The sequence below is a fragment of the Agelaius phoeniceus genome, chromosome 4 (assembly GCF_051311805.1).
Source record: "Agelaius phoeniceus isolate bAgePho1 chromosome 4, bAgePho1.hap1, whole genome shotgun sequence".
In the NCBI taxonomy this organism is placed as follows: domain Eukaryota; kingdom Metazoa; phylum Chordata; class Aves; order Passeriformes; family Icteridae; genus Agelaius; species Agelaius phoeniceus.
Window position 1 is genome coordinate 71,692,249 of NC_135268.1, and position 21,752 is coordinate 71,714,000.

The 21,752-nt window shown below is 51.7% G+C and overlaps 1 protein-coding gene across 6 annotated transcripts in view; it reads left to right on the plus strand.

Annotated features, from left to right (window-relative positions):
• The first annotated feature begins 652 nt into the window (after window positions 1-652).
• Window positions 653-21,752, plus strand: part of RNF24 (ring finger protein 24) — a 30,294-nt gene continuing 9,194 nt past the window's right edge. The window contains exons 1-3 of one of the 6 annotated variants that reach the window (XM_077177863.1): window positions 694-785; window positions 9,590-9,672; window positions 18,891-19,040. In XM_077177863.1, coding sequence (XP_077033978.1) covers window positions 18,898-19,040 — 143 coding nt within the window. In that variant the 5' untranslated portion in view covers window positions 694-785; window positions 9,590-9,672; window positions 18,891-18,897. Of the gene's footprint in view, window positions 786-7,223; window positions 7,364-9,589; window positions 9,673-10,286; window positions 10,419-16,421; window positions 17,576-18,890; window positions 19,041-21,752 lie in introns of those variants that run through there. The other 5 variants (XM_054633328.2, XM_077177859.1, XM_077177861.1 and 2 more) reach the window with 5 other exon arrangements.

Here is a 21,752-nt window from a genome sequence, read left to right on the forward strand (position 1 = left end):
GGGCAGCGATGAGCAGAGCGGAACAGTGCCCACCTGCACACCACGCCTGGTGCCACCTCCTGTCCCCTCTGGGTCACCCCTCCTGCCACCCTGTCCCCACTGCCACCAACCCCTGTCATCTGCCTTCACCCCGTCCCTCCTGCCAGGCCCTGGCCCCATCTCTACTCACTGCCACCCCGTCCTGTCCCCACTGCCACTTCATGTCCCCAAAGTCATCTCCTGTCTCCACTCCACCATCCCCTTTCCCCAGTGCCACCCTGTCCCCAGTGCCACCCCTGCCACTCTGTCACTTTAAGGCCTCACTACACCATCCCCGTCTCCTCTGCCCAGTGTCGCTGCAATGTCTCCTTATGCCCCCACAGTCACTCCCTGCCCCCTCTCGACCCTCCGTCATCTCTGTCTGTCCCACCCCCTCCCCGGGTCACCGCCCGCCACCTCCTTTCGCTGTCACTCCCATCACCCACGTCACGCCCCATCACCTCTGTCACCTTCCCCTATCCCATCATCCCTTTCCCGTCATTCCTTGCCACCTGCTTTCCTTGTCCCATCCTGTCCCCGTGTCACCCCTGTTCCCCCCCCTCCCCACCGCGCTGTCCCCTCATGTCCCCTGGCCCCGCCCCGTCCCCGCTGGCCCCGCCCCGTCCCCGTTCGGCGCATGCGCGGTGCTCGCGGCGAGGCCGTGCCCGGCTCCGGGCGGGGCGGGGCGGGGCGGCTCCATCCGGGTCCTGCCCGGGCCGGGCGGTGCGGGCGGCGCGAGCCCCGGCGGGACGGCGCGGCGGCGGCGGGTGAGTGCGGGGGGCGGGAGCCCCCTGGGGGGCCGGAGGACCGCAACCCCCCCGAGCGCCCGCATGAGGGCAGGGGACCCCCTCTGGGGACCCCCGTGTGGGGTGGGACCCCTCGCTGTGCCGTGTTCTGTGGGGAAGGGACCGCTCTGCATCCCCCCTGTGTGCCTGGGGTCCCTCCCTGTGCAGCGCTCTGTGGGGCAGGGTCCGTCCTGCAGCTGCGCTTTGGGCAAGACCCTCCCTGATTGCCTTGTTCTGTAGGGAAGGGACCCTCCTGCAGCCCTTCTGTGCGGTGGGACCTCTCCCTGTGCCTTGTTCTGCAGGGAAGGGTCCTTCCCCCATCCCCTCTTTGGGCTGTACCCTCTCCCTGCGCCTTATTCTGTAGGGACGGGTCTGTTCCATCCCCTCTCCCTGTGCCTTGTTCTGTGGGGCAGGGTCTGTTTCCCAGCCCTCTGTGGGGCAGGACCCTCTCCCTGTGCCTTGTTCTATAGGACAGGGCTCCCCCTCCATCCTCCCCCCCTGTGGGGCAGGGGCACCCCCTCCCTCCTCAGCAGCTCGCATGGGGGACAGGGTCCCTCTTTGTCCCTCTCTCTCTGCTCCAGTCCCCTCTGGGACAGGGACCTCCACAGGGCAATGGAGCAGCCCCCACGTCCCTGCAGATCCCAAAGGGGGTCTTGGGGCGTCTGGCAGCATTGTAGGGCTGCCATAAGGTCCCGCTTGTGGGGGCAGAGGGGACAGCCCCGCGGCTGGAGCCATGGACTGGGGCTGCATCACCCCGGAGGGATGCTGTGGGGGGCACAAAGGGACAGGGGACATGTCCCTATCCTGCCTGAACCCCCTGATGTGGGGGAGCTCCTGGGGGTCCCACCCCACGCTCGGCTCAGGGTCCCCAGGTCACCTCTGTTCCCAGTGGCCGCTGGCTTGGAATCAGACACGTCCCCTTGCTTTCCTGGGGCCGAGACAGGACGCTGCGGGTTTCTTCTGCTTTAAAAGAAAACCAAAAAAAAAAAAAAAAAAAAAAAGGCACCCAGAAATGGGAAAAGCTGCTTTTTTGGAGTTACACTGCGCTGCTGTTCCTGCCGTGCCGCCACGTCCGTGCCCTCCCTGCGCCCGCCGCTTTGGCAGGCGACCTGCGTGGGACCCTGGGGACTGGAAACCCACGGGTAAAAAAAAAGCACCTCCTGCGGTTTGGGGTTTTGGTTTTATTTTGTTTGTTCAGTTCAGAGCCTGGCTTTGTCTTCGCCGGCGTGCACGGAGGAGGGGAGAGCGCGCCGTGGGTCTCGGTCACCCCACGAGCGAGCGGCGCCAGCTCCGTCGGATGTGCCAGCGTGTGTGTCTGGGGGTGCTTCTCCCCTCCCGTGCACACCTTTGGCAGGAGGCTTGGATGACATCTTGCTCTGGCACGCTCCTCGCCTTTGATCTCGAGTTTCCTGCCATGGATAACGTGTTCGGCAACACGCGAGCCCGGCTCCGCAGCTGCCGGGGAGGGCGATGCGGGTGCCTCCTCCTCCTCCTCCTCCTCCTCGTCCCGGTTTTCCCCAGCTGGCTCCTGCCTACAGCTCCCGGCTTTCCTTTGTTTCGGGTGCCGCCAGGACGGGCTCTCACAGCCCAAGGATGCTCTGAACCGAGCAAAGCCAAGCAAAAAGACACCTCCCCCCCATCCCTTTGTTTCCAAGCGTTTGCGGGCTCAGCTGGTTTTTACACGGCGGCTATTCATGTGCCCGGGCAGATAAACCCGACTACTCAATGTCTGTCTTTTTTTTTTTTTTTCCCACTCTGAGTTATTTTGGGTGCTTTAGTTTGCAGGGAGCACATCCTGGCTGCAGGCTGTGCCAGAGGGATGCAGCAGCTTTCTGGGAACGGGGTGCATTTGCCAGAAGCATAACTGGAACATCTCGTGGTTGTCCTCTGGTGTCCTCCTTGCATCTCCTCGGGTGAGCAGAGCCATAAGCTCTCAGCACCACGCTGAAATCTGGGATCACCAGCCCTTCTCCTGGGAGAACTCTGACCCTGGTTTTCAAGACCTGCTGCCAGCAGCAGCTTTGGGAACAGAGGAAGGTGAACAAAACCCAGGCCCATACTCAGCAGTGATGGCTGAAATCAGCCTTTTTTTTTTTTTTAATATATCCTTGACTTTACATTAGTAAAATATAAGTTCTAATATTATCATCATCATCATTATTTTTTAGATTCCTACTGCTGTTTCATTTCCCTCAGGTGTTGGGGTTTAACAGTGAAACCATCATCTGAATTCATTTGAATGCTATTTTTTTTTTTACACAACAGATGTACACAAAGCACCTTAAGCGTGTCAAACAGCCCCTGAGTAAATCATGTTGTTTGCTCTATTACTTTATTCATACAGGTTCAATGCTCCAGCTGATGCATCTGGAGTGCTGTGCCATCTGGAGCAAAAATTAAATACAAATTTGGCCCCTGGCCTGGAAAAAAATAACAACCCCGTGCCCCACTAATAATCAGCAGTGGAAGGGTAGAGCCCCTGACAGAAGAACTGCTTGGGGGCAATGTGGAAGGAACCCAACATGCACTAATTGAGGTATTTAAAACATATTAAAAAAGGGAAAATAAATGCTTCCAGCCCTTTGTGCCAGAAGCAGACAGGAGCACCAATGTGATCCCGTTACCAGGTCACAGGGCTGTGCTGGCAGATGGTGGTCCTGATCCTGAGCGGGTGGTGGAGCTGCTGGAGGTGGCTGTGGTGGTGATTTCCCACATCTCCCAGCCCTGCTGCTGGAGGAGATCCCCTCCACAACCTCCCACAACCTCTGTTCCACCCCTGCTCAGCTCAGGTTTGCTGATTTTGTCCCCGTTCACCAAGGCTGGGACACTCCAGGTCTGCTTCTTGTGTTGCTGGCATTGCTGTTTGGTCAAAGGCTGTCTCAGATTTGGGGAGAACAAGATGTGGAGGTGAGTCAGCTCTGCTGGAGCTTGCTGCTTGTGCATCCCAGGCTCAGATCCAGTCACCTGCAGGTGTGATTGGAGATAACTGTGATGGACCAGCCATGAAGGACACCTTTGGGGTCAGCGTGCTCTGAATGGTGTGGGATCTGTTGGACCTTCAGATGAGGAACACTGTGTGCCACATGGGAAATAAGGTGATGGCTGCTGGTTGTTGCCACTGTTCTTGGCTGGAGAGTGATCTGGCCCTGCCCTGGGGGAGAGGCAGGTGATGGTGTGGACGAGGAGGAGGAGGATTCCCTGGCAAGGAAGCAGCAGAGCTGCTCAGGACTATGGATCTGAACCAAGCCTGGAGGTTGTACCCAAGAAGAGCCAACTTCCAGCTGCTTCCTGGGCTAAATGATGTGTGGGATGACAGGAGGACTCCTGGCTTTGCAAGCAGGGCTTTTGTGCTTCTGGACCATCTCTCCAGGTGTTCCCCCTTGGGTCACCCCTGCCAGTGACCTGCTGTCACCTCCCCTCGGGCTGTGTGGCAGAAGATGTGTTGTGAGTGATTCCCTCACAGCCATAAAACAACATTTGGATGTGGAAAAGGTGGAGAGAGGCACAGCTGGTGCTCGTTTCCTGTTCCCACCTGGAGCCTTCTGCCTTGGGATGACAGCGCTGAGCCGTGGTCCTCCCCCACCTTGCCAGGCTCCTGCTGCACGGTAAACCCAAACAAGCCCGTCCTTGGGGCCCTGGCAGGAGGTGCAGATCCTTCTGCTGCTCCTCAGCCAATTTGGACCAATTTGGACCGTTGGTGTGGAAGCCTGGAGGGTGTTTTTTGGGGTGGAAGCTCCCCCGGTCTCAGCAGCGGTTGGTGTGCCCGAGCTGGGTTTGTTTGTTTTTGTTCCTGCAATCATTCCCCTTAAAGCTGAGTGTTGTTGACACAAGATAAGATCGGCCGTCACAGCCATTCCCTCCCCTGTCACTGTTGCCCTGGAACCGCTCAGACTCAGATTGGGAGCGGCCGTCCTGGTGTTCCCGTGTCCCCACCCCGAGCCGCTGACAGGGCTCTAAAGCGGCATCAGTGATGGTGTGATACGGGGCTTAACTGCGAGAGAGCCCAGTCATCGCCTGAGCCCGGCTTAACTGTGAATGAGCTCAGTCATCGCCTGAGCCCGGCTTAACTGCGAGAGAGCCCAGTCATCGCCTGAGCCCGGCTTAACTGTGAATGAGCTCAGTCATCGCCTGAGCCCGGCTTAACTATGAATGAGCTCAGTCATCGCCTGAGCCCGGCTTAACTGCGAGAGAGCCCAGTCATCGCCTGAGCCCGGCTTAACTGTGAGGGAGCCTAGAGTGAGCCCAGTCATCGCCTGAGCCCGGCTTAACTGTGAGAGAGCCCAGAGTGAGCCCAGTCATTGCCTGAGCCCGGCTTAACTGCGAGAGAGCCTGGAGTGAGCCCAGTCATCGCCTGAGCCTGGCTTAACTGTGAGTGAGCCCAGAGTGAGCCCAGTCATTGCCTGAGCCTGGCTTAACTGTGAGTAAGCCCAGTCATTGCCTGAGCCCGGCAGGTGCCGCTCACTGTGTGGAGGAATGCCAGGGATCCCATGGAAAAGGAGGAATGCCAGGGATCCCATGGACAACGAGGAATGCCAGGGATCCCATGGAAAATGAGGAATGCCAGGGATCCCATGGAAAAGGAGGAATGCCAGGGATCCCATGGACAACGAGGAATGCCAGGGATCCCATGGACAACGAGGAATGCCAGGGATCCCATGGGAAACACGCTTCAGGAGATGATCCTTACCCACGTGGTTTTGCTGCAGCCGTGGGCAGTGGTGATTTGCTCCCTGACCTGAGGGATGGGAAAGCCCTGACGTTGACAGTGGGCTGGAGCAGGGCCTGTTCCTCCATCCTGGGATGCAGAGGTCCCTGCTGGAGATGGAGCTGTGTCATTTTTGGATGCTGTTCCCTCTGGAACAGTAACACAGGGAATGTGTCGTTTTCCTACTTGTCTGGCATGTTTAAATTCCATCAAAGAACAAAAAACAGATCTAAAGGGTTCCATCCACATGTGGAGGTGTCCTGCTCACAAACACTTGCAGTGCTGAATGGGTGGTGAGAGGAGACAAGCCTGGCCCTAATGCCAATGAGTGGATGGGCAGCAGGAGCTCATGGACCACATCAGCTGGAAGCAGCTGGCTCAGTGTACCTGAAGGCTGTGAGGTCTCATGTTGCTCCAGTGCTGGAGCTGCAGCTGGATCAGGCTGTGGAAAAAGCAGAGATGTTGAGAAACAGGAGGAGCAGCGAGGGCAGGGTGCTGGGAAGCCTAGGCAGGGATATCCTGCTTTTTTTGCTTCATCTTCAGGACTGTGAGTGTGAGGAGCAAGAAGGAATGACTTCTCCAGGCTTATTTTGGCTTTAGTTGGGTTTTTGGGTGGGTTTGCAGGACACCAAGACTGCTGAAGAACTTGGATTTTCCTGGCTCTGAGGGGGAAAAGGATCTTTGCATGGCATAATCCTGGAGGCCCATCCCAATATTTAGGGGACAGCATGTCCTTCAGTGTGCTGTCTGCATGGAGGCAGAGCATGGAGATCCATGTGACAGCCACAGGGGTTATTGATGTGTTGGAAACCATGAAAAGCCCCTAAGAATGGTCATATAGGAACTGGGACTTCTCCAAAAAGGTGGTGGGATTGATAACCCAACTGAAGTGCACCTGCAGCAGCACCCACAGCGTGGTCACCAACAGGAGAAGGATCTGGAAGCTACTGTGCATCAGGAAAGCTGTGACATGATTGCCAGCAGAGAGTCATGTGGGATGACTCAAACCAATGGATTGCTGCAATGGATGGGGGTAACTTTCCATGATTTCCCAGCAGCCCTGGCTAACTGGGAGGTCCCAGCTGACTGGAAGTGAGCAGATGTGACACACACAGCTACAAGAAGGGCAGGAAGGAGGATATTGGGAACTACAAGAAGAGCAGGAAGGAGGATATTGGGAACTACAGAGCTGTCAGTCAGGTGACAGGAGCAGATCACCCTGAGCAGCACCAGCAGGGCAATCAGAGGATCTGGAGCAGCCAGTGGCAGTTTGTGACATGCAGGTCCTGCCTGACCAACCTGATCTCCTGCTGTGACAAGGTGACCTGTTTTGGCAGGTGAAGGAGGGGCCGTGGGTGTGTCTCTCTGGACTTTGGCAAGGCCTTTGACACCACTTTTTCGTGGCAGGGGCTGAAGTCACCATCCTGGAGGGATTTAAAAGCCATGAGGATGTGGCACTTGGGGACGTGGGTTAGTGAAGGCCTTGGCAGTGCTGGGTTATCCTTAGAGGGCTTTTCCAACCTAAACGATTCCATGATTCTGTGATTTTATTATCCCCTCAGAGGATTAATCCCACCACTAATGCAGCTTTTCACTCGCAAAGCGCTTTAGAGGAAGTTGTGCCAGGAGAGTGCTTGGAGAGAGAAACTGAAAGTGCTGAGCAGGAGGGAGCTGCCCTCCTGATTCCAGCCTCTCCCAGCCTGTGCAGAAGGAGTGAGTTTCCCAGCTTCTCGGTTTATGGGAGTATTTTGGGGAAAACACAAGAGCTCCGTGACCGTGCGGCTTCCCAGGCATTAAACCAGGGCATTTCAGCTCTCCCATTGGTCCTTGAAATCCAGGAGGAGCAGCCCGGCAGGTAAGAAAGTGGGTGAAGCCAAATTACCCATCAGAACTGGGTTGGAGGGGTCAGTTCCCAGCCAACGACTTCAACTACAACAAATCCACCCGAGTGGATGGAGTGGATCGTGCCTCCCGCTGACCGGGGCTCTCGGATTGTAGGGATCAAGTTCAACTTCTCTCCTCGTAGAGCTTTGTCCCGAGCAGGCAAATATTTCCTCGGTGCTTTAGCGACTTCCATTTTCCTATTGTTCCCTGTAAAAACCGTCGCCAGGCTGGGCTTCCCCCGAGGCAATTTCCTGGCTCTGCTCAAACCAAGCTGCGGGGTTGGGGTTTTTTCTTTCGCTTTTTAGTTGAGAAGTGTTGCATTAGACCCCTTAGACCCGGTGTTTTTCTCTCTTGGCGTGTGAGATAAAATAAAAGGCTTTTGGAGGCTGTGGTGGTGGTGGCCATCTGAAGTGGGATGGGATTGTGTGATGTTGGGTGGTTTGAGGGCTGAATAAATTGGGATGAGCTGGCTGGAGCCTGTCTGGTGGAGCTGTTGTGGGTTGGGTGTCCGTCACCTGAGCCCTGCACCCCGGTCTTGCTTGGCATTCACACCAAAAGAGCCTCACCATTGTGCTGAGTGTTGTTTGGGGGTGGCACTTTGGGAGTAAAAGCAGGAAAAAGGGATCATTTTCTCATCTGTGGCTTTGCCTGAGGGGTGCTGAGCTGTCCTGTGCTTCTGACCATTCTTGGAGCTTCCTCCTTGCGTCCTCCTCCTCCTCCTGAAGCATCTTCCCCATGCAGCTGCCAGTGATGCAGCAGGAGGAGCAGGTCAAGGAGGTGATGGGAAAGACCTGGGATGTGTTGCAGCCAGGGCAGAGGGATGGAGCTGCAGACAAGCCTGACATCAGGTGATTTATTCCAGCCTTTGATGCTAAAGCTGGCAGCAAGAGAGTGCAGGGACTTGGGAGATGGGACTGCAGTGGGGATGCTGGGTATTTGTGCCTAAAAACTAAAAATGATATGGTCCTGCAGAAAAATGGGCTGGAGAAGAGGAATTCTGCTGCCATCCTTTCAGGCACCTCCAAAAGGAGGGGTTTTAAGACAAGCTGATGAAATTGTGGTCTTGTTTATACTGAGGTTGGAACTTGAGTCCCTTTAGGTTTCTTTTTTGGATGGAATTTAAAAGAGGAAAGAAGTAAGCATTGACAAAAGTTTCGTTTCTTTCTTAGAAAACTTCTGTTTTCTAACAAAAGTTGTATTTCCTCTCCAAAGGATTCCCTAAATCCTTTCTGCTTCCTCTAGGTTTGATTTATCTCAGCTTTTGATGTTCTGAGCTGGCACATCCAACTTAGTAGCAAATTGATATCAAACCCCAGATTGCACATTGCCTGCCTCATCTTCTAAATGAAATAATTTATTCTTCAGTATTATGAATCACTCATTGTGAGGGTAGCAGCAAATCCCAGTCTGTTTCCATGAGGGTTCCATGTTATATTTTCCTTATCAACCCAGGTCCTTATCACAAAGCTGTGTGGTTGAAGGCTGCTGTGTAGCTGGGCACAACTTGAGTTTTGTTGCTCAGATTTTTTTTCTTATTCTTATTATTAAAATGATGTTTTCCTAGGCAAATGCAGAACAAGTCAGGTGGTTGGGATGGATTTTTTTTTTTTTTTTTAGCTAAAGCATCCATTTCCATAAGAGTTGGAGCCCAAAGATGAGTTGTGAATCCCTGGCAGGTTGCTTGCCCAGGATGGGATCCTGTCTTGAGCCTATTGTGGATGGACTGATCAGGCTTGCCTTGGATACCCACATCTTTCCAGACAACCCTGTGCAACACTGGGCTGGAAATCCCCCTTTTCCACCCCAAAACCAGCCCAGATGCAGATTTCTCTGTGAGGACTCGCTGTGTGGCAGCCATCTCTGCGGGCTGCTCCGTGCTTTTGTTTACATCTGGTAGAAAACTTCTTAAATTTCCTGGCAAGGGAGTAATTCTAATCCCTTTCAATGAGATCAAGGGATTAGTGTCTCAGATGCTTATAAAATTGTGAGGATTAGCCAAGCCTCCCCCCCGTTCTCTCGATGCCGCTCAACGTCACCGCCGTGTTTTAAAAGGGGATCTCTGCGCTGTTACCAAGAGCTGAAGCAATTTCTGGGAGCCTCCTAGAATCCAAGCATTTAAAAACCACGTCTTCATCCTCTGCCTTGCTCCCTCTGGATTTTTGTGCAATTTTTAGGGTGTTTTTCTCTTTTCTTCCAGCATCCCTGGTACCAAAGCACGGTAGCTGTTCAAGCAGATACGTTGGGTTTGCGTGGCTTGGCTGCGTTGCGGCGCCCGTGCAGGTAAGTAGGGAGCTGAGCCTAAAGTTTTCCTTCACAGAGACCTGCAAATTCCCATCTTGAGAGGACCAGATCCGTGTTATTTCACGACTTTGCCCCTCATTTTAAAGGATTTGGGCTTTTGTGGTCCATTCCCCTCTGGGCTTCTGGGCTGACAGGATGCTCTCACCCCAGCTCTTGGGAGCAGGATGAAACTCCACACACCCACATTCCTGCATCCTCTTAATTACAACCTGCACTTTCATTAGGACTTGCTGCCTAACCAGCTCGCAGGGAGCTGACAGGGAGGAGGGTTTAGTTCAAACCCTGTTGCCTCTCCCCTCAGGGCACTTTTTAAATGCCTTTTCTCCCGGGTCGATGGCTGCGTGGTCGCTTGACCTGTGTGAGCAAAGCGATCCCGAACTGCAGAGTGGTAGGAGCTCAGAGCCAGGAATTCCTGGCCCCGACCCAGTAGAGTTTCAGAGGCAAGCTTTTAAATATATACAAAGACAAGCTCATAATTTCCACTCTACTAATGAGGCCACGGCGTTTTCATTGAAATGTGCCAATAGGCGCCGTGGTGGTATTTTAGCAGCCTTGTACTGTGAATCCAAATGTGATTTAACATGGCAGCCCCCGCAGAGCCGAGGAAAACCGGCTTCTCCCGCTGAATTTCAATGATGCTGCTCAGCAGCACCTCCCAAAAATCCCCTCCGTGCTGGGACCTCTCCTTGTGTTTCATCCCGACAAAGCTTTTCACTTCGCCGAAGGTGAGAATGGGTTGAAAGGGGATATTTAGGAGGGGAAAGTCTTCATTTAAAGCCTGGGTTTAACAGATGTGTGGCTGGCTGGTGCGAGGCGGCGATTTAATAACCGGGCTGGCCAGAAATATCATTAAATTGTAGTAAAAAAATGGAACGTGAGGGCTCCAGGCACCGTGTTCTCTCTTGACCTTTAAAAAGCCACTTGAAGCTGCCAGCCTGCTCGTTGCTAAGCCACCTCCTTAGTGCCACTCATATATTTTCCCTTCTAGTAGGCGATTCAGCACCCGGGAATTCGTGGAGATCTGACAGTAAACTGTTACACGAAATTCCCACTGGTGGTTTTTAACTTTGTAGCCTCGAAGCTCTCAGAAAATATTTAGCAGGTTTTGTTCAGTCATTCAGTCAGTTGGAAGAAAAATGTAAATTTTAAGTAACTCACAAAAGGTGTTTGCTTTGGTTTGCTTTTTTTTTTTTAATTTTAAAAACAAGTTGTGCATCGGCAGCACAGCTGTAAATTGAGGTTTTGCTTATTTAGGGCTCAGTTTTTGAGGAACCCCTGTAAGAAGCAAAGGAGAGGTGTGGGCAGGTGGTGTTGAAAATTTACACCTGTTTGTCCATCACCTCCTGGTTACAGACTCCTGGGGTATGGCTCCACCTGGATTTTAGAATCACAGAATCATGGAATGGTTTAGATTGGGATGGTCCTTCAGGGCCACCTCATTCCACACCCTGCCATGAGCAGGAACACCTTCCACTAGACAGGGTTGCTCCAACGTGGCCTTGAACGTTTCCAGGGATAGGGAATCCACTGTGCCAGTGCTTCACTAAGGTCCCTTCATTTTCTGCACCCCACTAAGGTCAGGCCACAGTTCCTGGAGAATATGGAAAAAGGATGATATCCCATGGCATCACCCTTGGTGCTGGGACTGTGACAGAGGAGGAGATGCATTTGTTGGCTGGTGGATGTTTCTCTTCAAGCACCTCAGTTGTGCAAGTCTGGCTGTGGAAAAGTTCCATTTTCCATTCCCAACTAAATTTTGAGGGGTTTTCCATCCTTGCAGCCACCTTTTTTGTGCCAGTCCCATAGAGGTGAAGCAGTTTTTGTCTTGTTTCCATATGATTCCCAGGAGGTTTTTTTGCTGGACTCTCTGAAGTGTTGCAAAACCATTCCAGTCTCTGTTAGCAAGGGAGAAGGAATGATAAAAAAAAATGCTCCCCTAAATTCCAGTACTTGGGTCAAAACCAGGAAAGGGTGGACTGTTTGTGCAGCTCAGTTTTTGGAAGTATTAGGAAAAATTGGAAACATCAGTGACGTGGCATTGGTGTGAATTCCCAGCAGGCTGGGGTTTGGGATTGTCTGGGTTTCCCTGAAGCCTTTTTCAGGCTGTCCGGATTGTAAAATCCAAACCTGGCTGGATCAAAGGGGGCCTGGGGGAATGGCTGCTCCATGGGATTTGTTTAGGGACTGTTTTTCCCCAGTATCCAGTCATGAGCTTTTTCACTCTTCTCCATCCAGCTACCCCTTCTTAATTTTTACCTCAAATATAAATGGTGCAAATTAAAGGGTGCATTCCTGAGGACTGAAAGCCAGGATCCAGGAGCAGACAGCAGCAGCATAAAGAGGAATTCTTCCCTCTCTGGCCTCATGCTGCTTTTCCACCACAAGGCTTTACAGCCATCTGGATCCCCTTTCAGATTATGCCCCCCCTCACAAAAATCCATAACCTAGCAACCTTATTTAGTGTCAACTAGATCATTCTGCCTTCCTGTTCCCAAATTGTGCTTGGCTCCTCCAACTGCCTTTATAGGATGGCTGCTGGCAGCTGTGATCCCATCACTGGTTCAGGGTGCTCATCTCCAGCAGGGTTTTGTAGGATTATTGATTCCTGTGTGTTGCAGTGATCATCATTTTTTTTCCTTCATTAAAGGAGCTTAGGAAATGAGGGAAAAAAGGGTTTTAGGAAGTTGTTTAATCCATCTGCTTCTCAGTATTAGGGTGGAGAGGGCAAGTTGCTCTTTGGCTCCATGGAAAGTGATTGGTTTTGGTTCAGCCTGAAGACAACTTGATCAAAGTGGGATTTTTTATTTTTTTTCTTCCAATTGTGATATTTTGGGAGTCCCCATTGCTTCCCACAACTCTGTGTCATCACCCAGGAATTTTTCAAATTCCCTGGAGTGTTTAAGATCAATTTCTCTGCTCTGACCCTTCAGCTGTGTAGGCTGAGTGTTTCTCATGGAGTTTCCAATTTATGTTCCCCATGGAACCTTTATATTGGGGAACACTGTGAACAAGGAAAACCTACCACAAATGAAGATGGGAGATTATTCCCACTTGCCTGTGCTCTTATTGCTCTTTTTGGGCTAAAATACACCCAAATGTAATAATGTTTGTCCCACCACCATCAGCCCATAAAGGGAAGTGATGGCTCCTGCCTCCTCTTTTCACCTCAGGAGTACAAAGAGGGCTGGGGGCAGGAGGAGGCAGCAGCACATCCTTTCCCACCACACTTTGGGGAGGAAGAGTGAGCTCACAGGCTCGTGACGTTGGAACTGCATGCCAGGAAAAGGGGGGAAAAATAATTACAAATCCCCAAGGCCAAAGGGGAAAGATTCCTCAAGTGTTATTTCATCTCTGAGCAGTGAATGGAGCTGTCCTTGGGCAGCTGGTGTGAGCCTTTCTCAGAGAGGCTCTGCCAGCTCTGCTTCAAACCCTCCTGGGAAGTGATTCCCAGTTCTCATCCCTGATGGGAGCTCAGGCAGGGCTCTCTTCCAAACTCTGCTCCCCCCTCCTCCAGACTGTATTAAATTGTCCTATTGATTTTATTATTTTTTTTTCTATTTATTTTTGCCTGTTTTCCTGGAACTTGCAAAATCAGCCCTGAGCAAACCTCTGGTTTGCTTTTCCAACGGCGCCAGGAGAAGGAACTTGACTTTACAGTGGGTGATGGGAGCTGCAGCTGACCCATTTCTGCACATTTCTCTGCCAGTGGTAGCAAAAACATTTTCCCACTTAAAGCTTCTCTTCAGTTTTAAAGTTCTGGGATTAATTGTTTCTTCAACTGCCTGGAATCAGAAGGACTTGCTGGAAATTGCAGCAGTACAGTCGTGCTGCCGGATGTTGCTTTCCTTAGGCTTTCCTATTTTTTTTTTCCAATTGCTTTGTCGTGTTGTCACGTCACTTTCTGTGTCCCCTGCCCAGAGGCAGTGGAGAGGGTTAAGGTTTTGTGTTTGGTGTCAGCCTGCTGGGGAACACAGCCAGGAAATTTCCTGATTCCAGTTCAAAAAAAACATCGGATCCGCTTTCAGGGAGGAGGGATCAAAGGTCCAAAGCCCTTTGTTCTTGGAGGTCAGTTTGGTTCCTTGGATGTCCAGGCACACAACAAAAACCCACCAGCACCCCCAAACCTGCAGGCAGCCAAAATGGGTGAAACAAATGTGGTTTTTGTACTGTTTGACACCCAGAAGTTCTTTCTGTTGCTGTGATGGTGCTGCATCACCCCAGCCAGGCTTTGCTGGATGCTGGTACAGCTCTGCCTGTGGTGTGAGGGACCTGTTGGGATGTTCCCTCTTCCCTAATCAATAATCCTGCCAAGCTTTGCACCATCCCTCACGCTCCTCCATTCCCTGCCAGGTTTGTGGAGTGAAGGATCTGGGCCAGGTTGGCTGCTCAGAGCTGGCACTGGATGTGGCATCCCCGTGGTAGCTCTTTGAAATTGCATCATGCCAAGAGGTTTTGTTCTCCCCCCATGCTCAATCCTGTTGTTCCTTGGTTTTGGACAGCAAAGGCCATCCCTCCTGGCTGGAGCAGCACTGAGTTTTCCCCCTGCTCCAGGATGCAGCTGTGTGGCATCTCTAGGGTGATGGCAATGCTGGTTTGGGGCTGGCTCTGCAGCTGCCTGTGATTTTCCCATCACCACGCTGCAGATCCTGGCTCTGGACCAGCTCCAGAGACAGAGCTGAAGGAAATTCCTTCCAGCTGCTTGAGGTCAGGGCTTTGCTTTGCTTTTGGGGTCCACGAGGGGGATTTTTTGCCTGCAAGTTAAACGAGGGCGTCTCTGGCTGCCGCTTCTTAACACCTGGAAGAATCTTTTTCTTTTAAATATTATCCCGTTAGTCATAGCCATTAAATAACCTTCCTCTTGTAGAACCATTCCATGGAAGAATACCCTGCTTTGCATCACAACTTGGGCTGTTTCAGAAAGGTCTTGTCAGCTGCTCCCAGTTTAACTTTCAACCAGTTAATAACGCTTTTGGTTAAACCTGTCTGAAACACGTTGCGAAATCGCCTTTGAAACTCGAGACGCCGTTCACGCCCGCTTGAAACCTTTCCCATCGATAAAATATTCCAGCTTGGAGTTTGGCCACGGCTTAGCATTCCCTTTTCCCTGAGATTTCGTGATTTCAGGCTCGCCTGTGTCTGGCTCTGCTGGGTGTTTGAAGCTCCTGGAGATGAGTTGGCTTTGCCAGCCTGGCCGGTGGGATGCCCAAACCACCAGCTCCATGCAGTTAATGGCTGAGGAGATTGAGGCTGAGTTTGCTTTGAACCCCCGTGGAGAAAGTTGTTTTTGTCTTGAAAACATAAAGTAAATCCCTCTAAAAACAGGAGTTTATTTACAACAGCAGAGGCAGAAGCCACTGCTCCACCCAGCATGGGGCTGTATTTAGGTGTGAGGATGCACAGCACATACATGGCCCCTTTATGCACTAATGTTATAAATAAATAATAATTATTATTTTTTTTAAAAAAAGGACAAGCAGCTCCTTTTAATAAGTAAAACCCCAGGAAGGAGCACACAGTTCCAATCCATGTGGCAAAGCAGCGGGGAAGCAAAAATCTGCAGCTTTCAGCCCATGGCATTACTTAAAGTGGCATCCCTGGTGTCACCCCCTGGCTTCATGGACCACAGCTCTGCCTCGCTCCCCTCCTCCTCCCTGCCTCAGTTTCTCTAGCTGTGAGCAGACAATTGCATGCTTTATTAATCCCTGAGAGATCTCCTGAGGAGCGTTCTGTGTACAAGGTTGGCCCCATGTATTAAGGGCTTGCTGTGGCTCTGATGGGGATTAATTTGGGACGTGGCTTGGGGAGGTTTACCTTTCACAGCCCAACTGTAATCAAAGCCCTGCCACGCTGGAGCTGGCTGACCTGTGACACTCCCTTCCTTGGCTGCTCGATGGGCCATTAACCAGCACTTTGGCTTTTAATTAAAGCTGGGGTTTGTCCTCCTTGGAGAAATGTGGATGTGCCTGGCCCCACGTTGCTGAGTCATTGGAGGGTGTAAGGAAGGAGCTCAGGTTCTTCTGCCATTTGTGGCTCTCTGCATCCCAGGACAAGGAACCATTGTTCCTTGCTGTTTTTCACAGAATCATGGAGTGATTTGGGTTGGAAGGGCCCTCCAAGCTCATCTCATTCCACCCCCTCCCATGAGCAGGGACAACTTCCACTGTCCCAGGTCACTTCAGGCCCCATCCAGGCTGGTCTTGAACACTTCCAGGGATCCAGGGGCAGCTACAGCTTCTCTGGGCACCCTGTGCCAGTGCCCCCTTTTCTGTGTGCAGCCCATGTCCCCCATCCCAGGGGTTTCAGGGACCTGCTGGGGGCCATGGATGCCCCACAAGCATCATTTCTCTGCTCTGAGATGCCTTGACCATGGAGAGAGCAACAGGGAGGCTTTTGTTCTGCACCAGAAACTTTTCATCCTTCTTTATGGCTCCTTTTTTATTTCTTTTGGCTGCGCCCTTGCAAATCTGAAGCAGCTTAAAATACAGTTCCCTCCCCCCCACTCCCCTTAAAAAAAAAAAAAAAACAACCCCAAAGCTTGGCTGCTTGAAATCATCAGATTTCACTGGAGTCTTTTAAAGTTAACAGTTTCCTGGATCCTGGGCAGACTAACTGATTTTCCCCCTTTAACCTCCGTGGTTTTTGCTGTAACGTTTCTCAGCTGTTGCAGCAGGAGGGAGGGAGGACCAGGGCAGCTCCAATGTGGAGAAGGTTATTTCACACCGGGGTTGGATGAATCTGGTGTGGGATTCCCTGGATTTGCACCACAGGGGACAGAAGGATTGTCCCCAGGAGGTTGAGCCCCCACGACATGGCTGGCAGGTAGGACATGGCTGCGTTCATGACATTCTTTTGGGGCAAAATATTGGGGAAATGGTTCCATTGGAGAGGATAGTGGGGTGCTGGGGGGTTGGTCTGAGCTCTGTTTCTGCTGATTGTCCATTTGCTGAGGGCTGTGATGGTTCCTAGCTGTGCTCATGGATGTGGGGACTGCTGCAAGAGCAGCACAGCTCAGGTGCACACGAGCATGAGGAATTTTTCTGGCTTGATGAGATTTGCTGTCCCAAAAGCAGCCTTGGATGTTCCATAGCCACAGAATCTCTTAGCAGGATTGCTGAGAAGAGCATCACAAGTTAGAAGAGTTGTAAAGGGAAGAAAAGCTACAGTCCAGCGCTGCTTGGTTTTGTTGCCAAGAGCTGCAAGAGTTGTTTCTCCTTCCTTGCAAAAATTCACCTGGAGCTTTCCCAGACCGAGGACATTTCTCTGGGGTGGCTGAGGAGCTGGAGGCAGCCAGCCCTGGCCAAAGGCAGTGATTGTCACCCTGAGGGCGAGGTGGGGCAGTGTCCTCCAGCTGAAACACCCTCATGCCCCAAGTGTGACCGAGGGGAGCCCCTGACCCGTCCCAAATCCCTCTGACCCACAGCACTGAAACCCAAACCCAGCCCCGCCGCTCCGAGCTGCGCATTAACTCCGCCAGAGCTGGGAACAAAGGTTTGGGGGCTGGATTGGGCTTTTTAAAATCGATTTGCAAAGCAAACCAGCTCAGCTGAGCGGAACAGGCGTCGGTGGAGGAGCGTGAGCTGCCTCCTGGGTGGTTGCTGGGCTATAAAATCCCATCCCCACCAGCGCTGGCAGGGGGATGTGCCGGCTCCCCGAGCTCTCGGAGCGGTTCCACGTTGGCCAGGAGAGGTTCTGAACATGCGTGGTGTTGGTCTCTGGAGGCTTTAATCAAATCCAGGCTTTACCAGAAATCGACTCGAAACTTCCAGCGAGGGAGGAAACTGAAAGCAGCCGGAGCAGGGAGGCTCCCGGGCGGGTGCTTGGGGCTGGCAGAGATGTTGCCTTCAGCAAGGGGACAGTCCCGGTGAGGCAGCCGGGATGAGAGGTGAGTCTGCTCCCCGTGGGAAGTCAGGGGAAAGCTCACAGGGTTTGATGAAAAAAGGGGGAAAAGGAGATTTGGGAGTGAGGAATGCTGCTGGAAGGGACTCTCAGGGGACACTTGGATTTTGGAGCATCGCTCCCCGGCGGGTGTGGGTTCAGATCCTGCGGTTTCCCCACCGCCTTCCCACCCCGTGCAAAATGAGGAGCTGTGCAATTACTGCACCGTGGAAAACTCCCTGCTCCAGGGGAGGGTTTTGTTATCCCTTGGTGGTTTTATTTGGGAAACAGGGCTCAGACTGCAGGTACTTTCCTTGCTTGTAAAACTTCATCACACGTTGCTCTCCCGTGGGCAGAAGGGAAAACAAGGTGTATTTTTAACTTCCTTTTCTAAGCTGGGGGCAGGGGAACTTTGTGCCTGGCCAGCAACGGTTGTGATCATCTGAGGGCAAATGGTTCAGAGAATGATAGGAAGATAAGAGATAATAAATAAGAGCAATTAAAATCCTGGGGGACAGGATTTGCTGAAATCCTTATCCCAGACAGCTGCTCGGGGTTTAATTGGGGCTCTCCAAGGGGAGGGAGGTTTTGGTCACGGGTCCCAGACGTGGGACATGACAGCCAAAATTGCTGCCTCTTCCTCTTGGCTGCCTCTCGCTGGTGCCTCGGGGCTTTCCTGGGGGGAAGGAGCCTGGGGCTGTGCTGAGGAGCAAAGCTGAAACCTGCAGACGTGCTCTTAAACCACCAAAGCTGCATCTCAGATGGGAAAACAAAGGCTCCTTTACAGAGTCCCCATGATTTCTCTCAGCGGCACTACTGTGTGTCCTGGGAATGTCCTTGTCCTCTTCCTTTTCATCTTTGATGGTTTTGGTGCAGGATTTCTATGGAATGAGGAGTCAGTCTTGGAAACCACTGGAGGGGAAGGGAAGGCAAACTTGCTCCAAGGTTTCCTGGCTGCTTTCAGTATTTTTACCAAGTTACTGCAGGGTTTGAGGGATGCTGGCTGCAGCTGGGGCTGCTTGGATGCAATTCCCACCCTCCATCTCATCCAGTGGTTAACTTGGAAGGATGATGTGTGAAAGGAAAAGAGCTGGAGGAGAAGCTCACAGTGGGAGAAGGAAAATCCCAGCCCCAGCTGATCCAGCCTTGCTTTGTTTTCAGGGTTACCAGGATGGGAACTTGGTTTTGGGCAAGGAGGAGGAGGAGGGGGATGAGTGAGAAGTGATCTCCAGCCCCCTCCACATCCATTCAGGGGACCAGTGGTCTGCAAAGTGCATCCCTAAGGAATGTCACATCCCTGTGCTTTCTCCCTGTCTCCACAGCCTACCCATGAGCTCAGACTTCCAGCATTACAGTTTCAGGATGCCGAACATCGGGTTCCAGAACCTTCCTCTCAACATATACATCGTGGTTTTCGGCACAGCCATCTTCGTCTTCATCCTCAGCTTGCTCTTCTGTTGCTACTTGATCAGGTAAGGGAATATTGTAAGGGAATGTTCCCCCAGAGCTTCCCTGCTCCCAGGCCCAATCACTGATCCCTCCATCCCAAAAAGAGGATTGGCAGCACATCATTTCCTTGGCAGCACCAATTTCCTTGACACATCTTGTGTCAACCTGATTGTCCCACAAAACAGTGACATTATCCACTTAAAAGCAGGAGATGCACATTTGCTACTAAAGGTATGGAATTGTGGTCAGCTTCTCAGAAAACCTGGAAAGGGATGTTTCATGGTCCCTGCTTTCTGCTTAATGTTTCAACACATTTCCCTCTGTAATGAGTAACTCGTGTCCTGCGTGCCTAAGGAATGTTTAATACCTGCTCCGTTGCTGATTGAACACAAATTGCTCCTTCAACGGCACAGTTTGGAGATTAATGATGCAGAGTTGATGTGTTAATCTGAGCAATGGGGGAGCAGGATGGCAGGGTTAAAGGTTGTTCCTGTTTGGGGCTTGTTTTAATTATTTTATGGGCCATTGGGGAGATTGTTGGGCTGCTAATTGAGAGGAGAAACTCTTTCTGATGAAGGGAAAATGAGGCAAGTGGAGAAAAACCACAGTGCCTGAGAATTGAGGTGGGGATGGAGATGAGCTGTGCTGATAACCCAAGATGGGGAGGAAGCTGTGCTTCAACCTGTGCCTGGGAGCAGAGGTCATCATTCTGCCAGCAATGGTACCCAAAATTCTGCATTCCCAGAGCTCTCCAGCTTTTCCATCCCCTTTCCTTCCCCTCTGTCTTTCCAGCTGGCCCCAGCTCCCTGCAAGCTGTGCATCCATCACATCCCTTCCCTGTGTTCCTGTAAAACAGGTACCCAGTCTCTCCTTGCACCACAGCAGCCAGTCCCCACCAGGTTATCTATCCAAAGGGTGTTGAAGATATTTTATCCTGCTCTTGTAGACCAGGGAAATGAGATTTCAATGTCAACCTTCTAAATACTTGATAATTCCCACCCATTTTCAGTTCTGTATGAAGCAAAACCTCATCAAACATGCAGATGATCCCAAACCCAGGTTTACTGAGGGGTGATTTGGGCTGCTTGGCCATCATATCTTAATTTTTTTCCCTACAATTATGAAAATTGTGTTTTGAATGTGCATGAAAATAGACCAGAGTTGTTCAGAGGGCTCAAGGACTTGTTTTGCTCAGGTGAAGCTCGAGTCTACACGGCTCACTTAGAAAATTGCAGAGGTGTTTGCACTTTGAGAGCATTTTCCTGGGCACTCGCTGGGTGTGTTGTGCCCCAAAGAAGGAACAACAAGGAGTAATGTCTGGAAGGTCAAGCCAGAAAATCTTTAAATTTAGAAGCTGGAGGCGTGTTGTAAGAGAGAGAGGGTGAGTAACCGGTGAGAGAAGCCAGCAAGGAAGTGGCAAATCCTCAGTCTCCTCACGCCTTTCAATCAAGACCGAGGACCTTTCTGGACCAGACGTTTTGGCTCCTGTTCCTGAGGTGCTATTTAGCAACCCATGATAGATGTGGACTTGGATTAGGTCATCCAGTGATCCCTTTATAGCTCAAAACCCTAGAGAGACTCTACAAATGGCTCTTCAGCCCTCCTCCCTCAGCTCTTTTATTGGCAGAACAGAACCAAAACAGGATCCTCCAGCCCCCATTGGGGAGGGGTTTGCTGTGCTGTGGCTTTTAGCTGTGCCAGTGTCCCAGGAGCATCCACCTCCATGGAAGCTGCTCTGTAATCTCAGCTCAGCTGGGATATAAAAGTCTGAATTTTGGAAGCATTGTAGGTGGACAACAGGATGAGGACCACCCACCTGTAAGGGCAGAGAGACCAACAGAAGGGACAGGGTGGTCCCCTCCAGAGCTCCAGGGCTCTGCTTCCATCTGTGGGGGTTCTTTGCAGGTAACAGCAGCTCCTGGCTTTCCCATAGGTGCAGCATCAACACAGCCCTTCCTCTCCCTCCTTTCCCATAACTCCACATCTCCAAATATTTGGCAAACACCAAGCAAGGCTCGTGACACCACCCTCAGGGCCTGGTTCTCATTTCCTGCTCTGGATCAGAGCAACCCCTGCAGCTCTCCCCACATCCCCAGCTGAGGAGGCATCCAGAGTGTGGAAGAGCCAATATCAGGTGGATTCACCCCAAATCACAGAGCTGATGGCATTAAATAAAAGATGTGCTGGAGAAGGAGAGGACTGTGCTTTGCAGCTGTGTCAATACAGGCTGTGCTGTCTGCTCCAAGGGAAGGAAAAGTGACATTTTTAATTGGATTGGCTCAAAAGAAGAGTCCAGTTTCACAAGAAAAATCATTATTGCCTGTGTATTGTTCAGGTGAACCTTGAGCTTTTCTGGTGCTGCAAACCACTCAGGTCAGAGCTCAGGTCCCTCGTGGCTGCTGCCTCTGCTCAGCAAAATTACAGATAAAAAAGGAAGAACAAGGAAATGAGATTTTGCAGGCAGCTGTTTGTGTCTGATCTCTGGTGAATTAATGAAAGTGATAAACTCTTGTTGCCTTTGGTGCCATAAAGCCCAGTCCAGAAGGATGCTGAGCTGAGCAGTGCCACCCTCACTGTGGGTCAGTTCTGCAGCATCCTCTCTCTGTGCTTTGCTGGGGATCATCCAGGGCTCATCCCTGCCCAGCCTGGAGCAGCTCAAAGGCTCTGCCAGGCTCAGGGTACACAGCACCTAAAAAGTCTTTTTTTAATAGGGTTGTTTCTTTCTGCATTCAGAC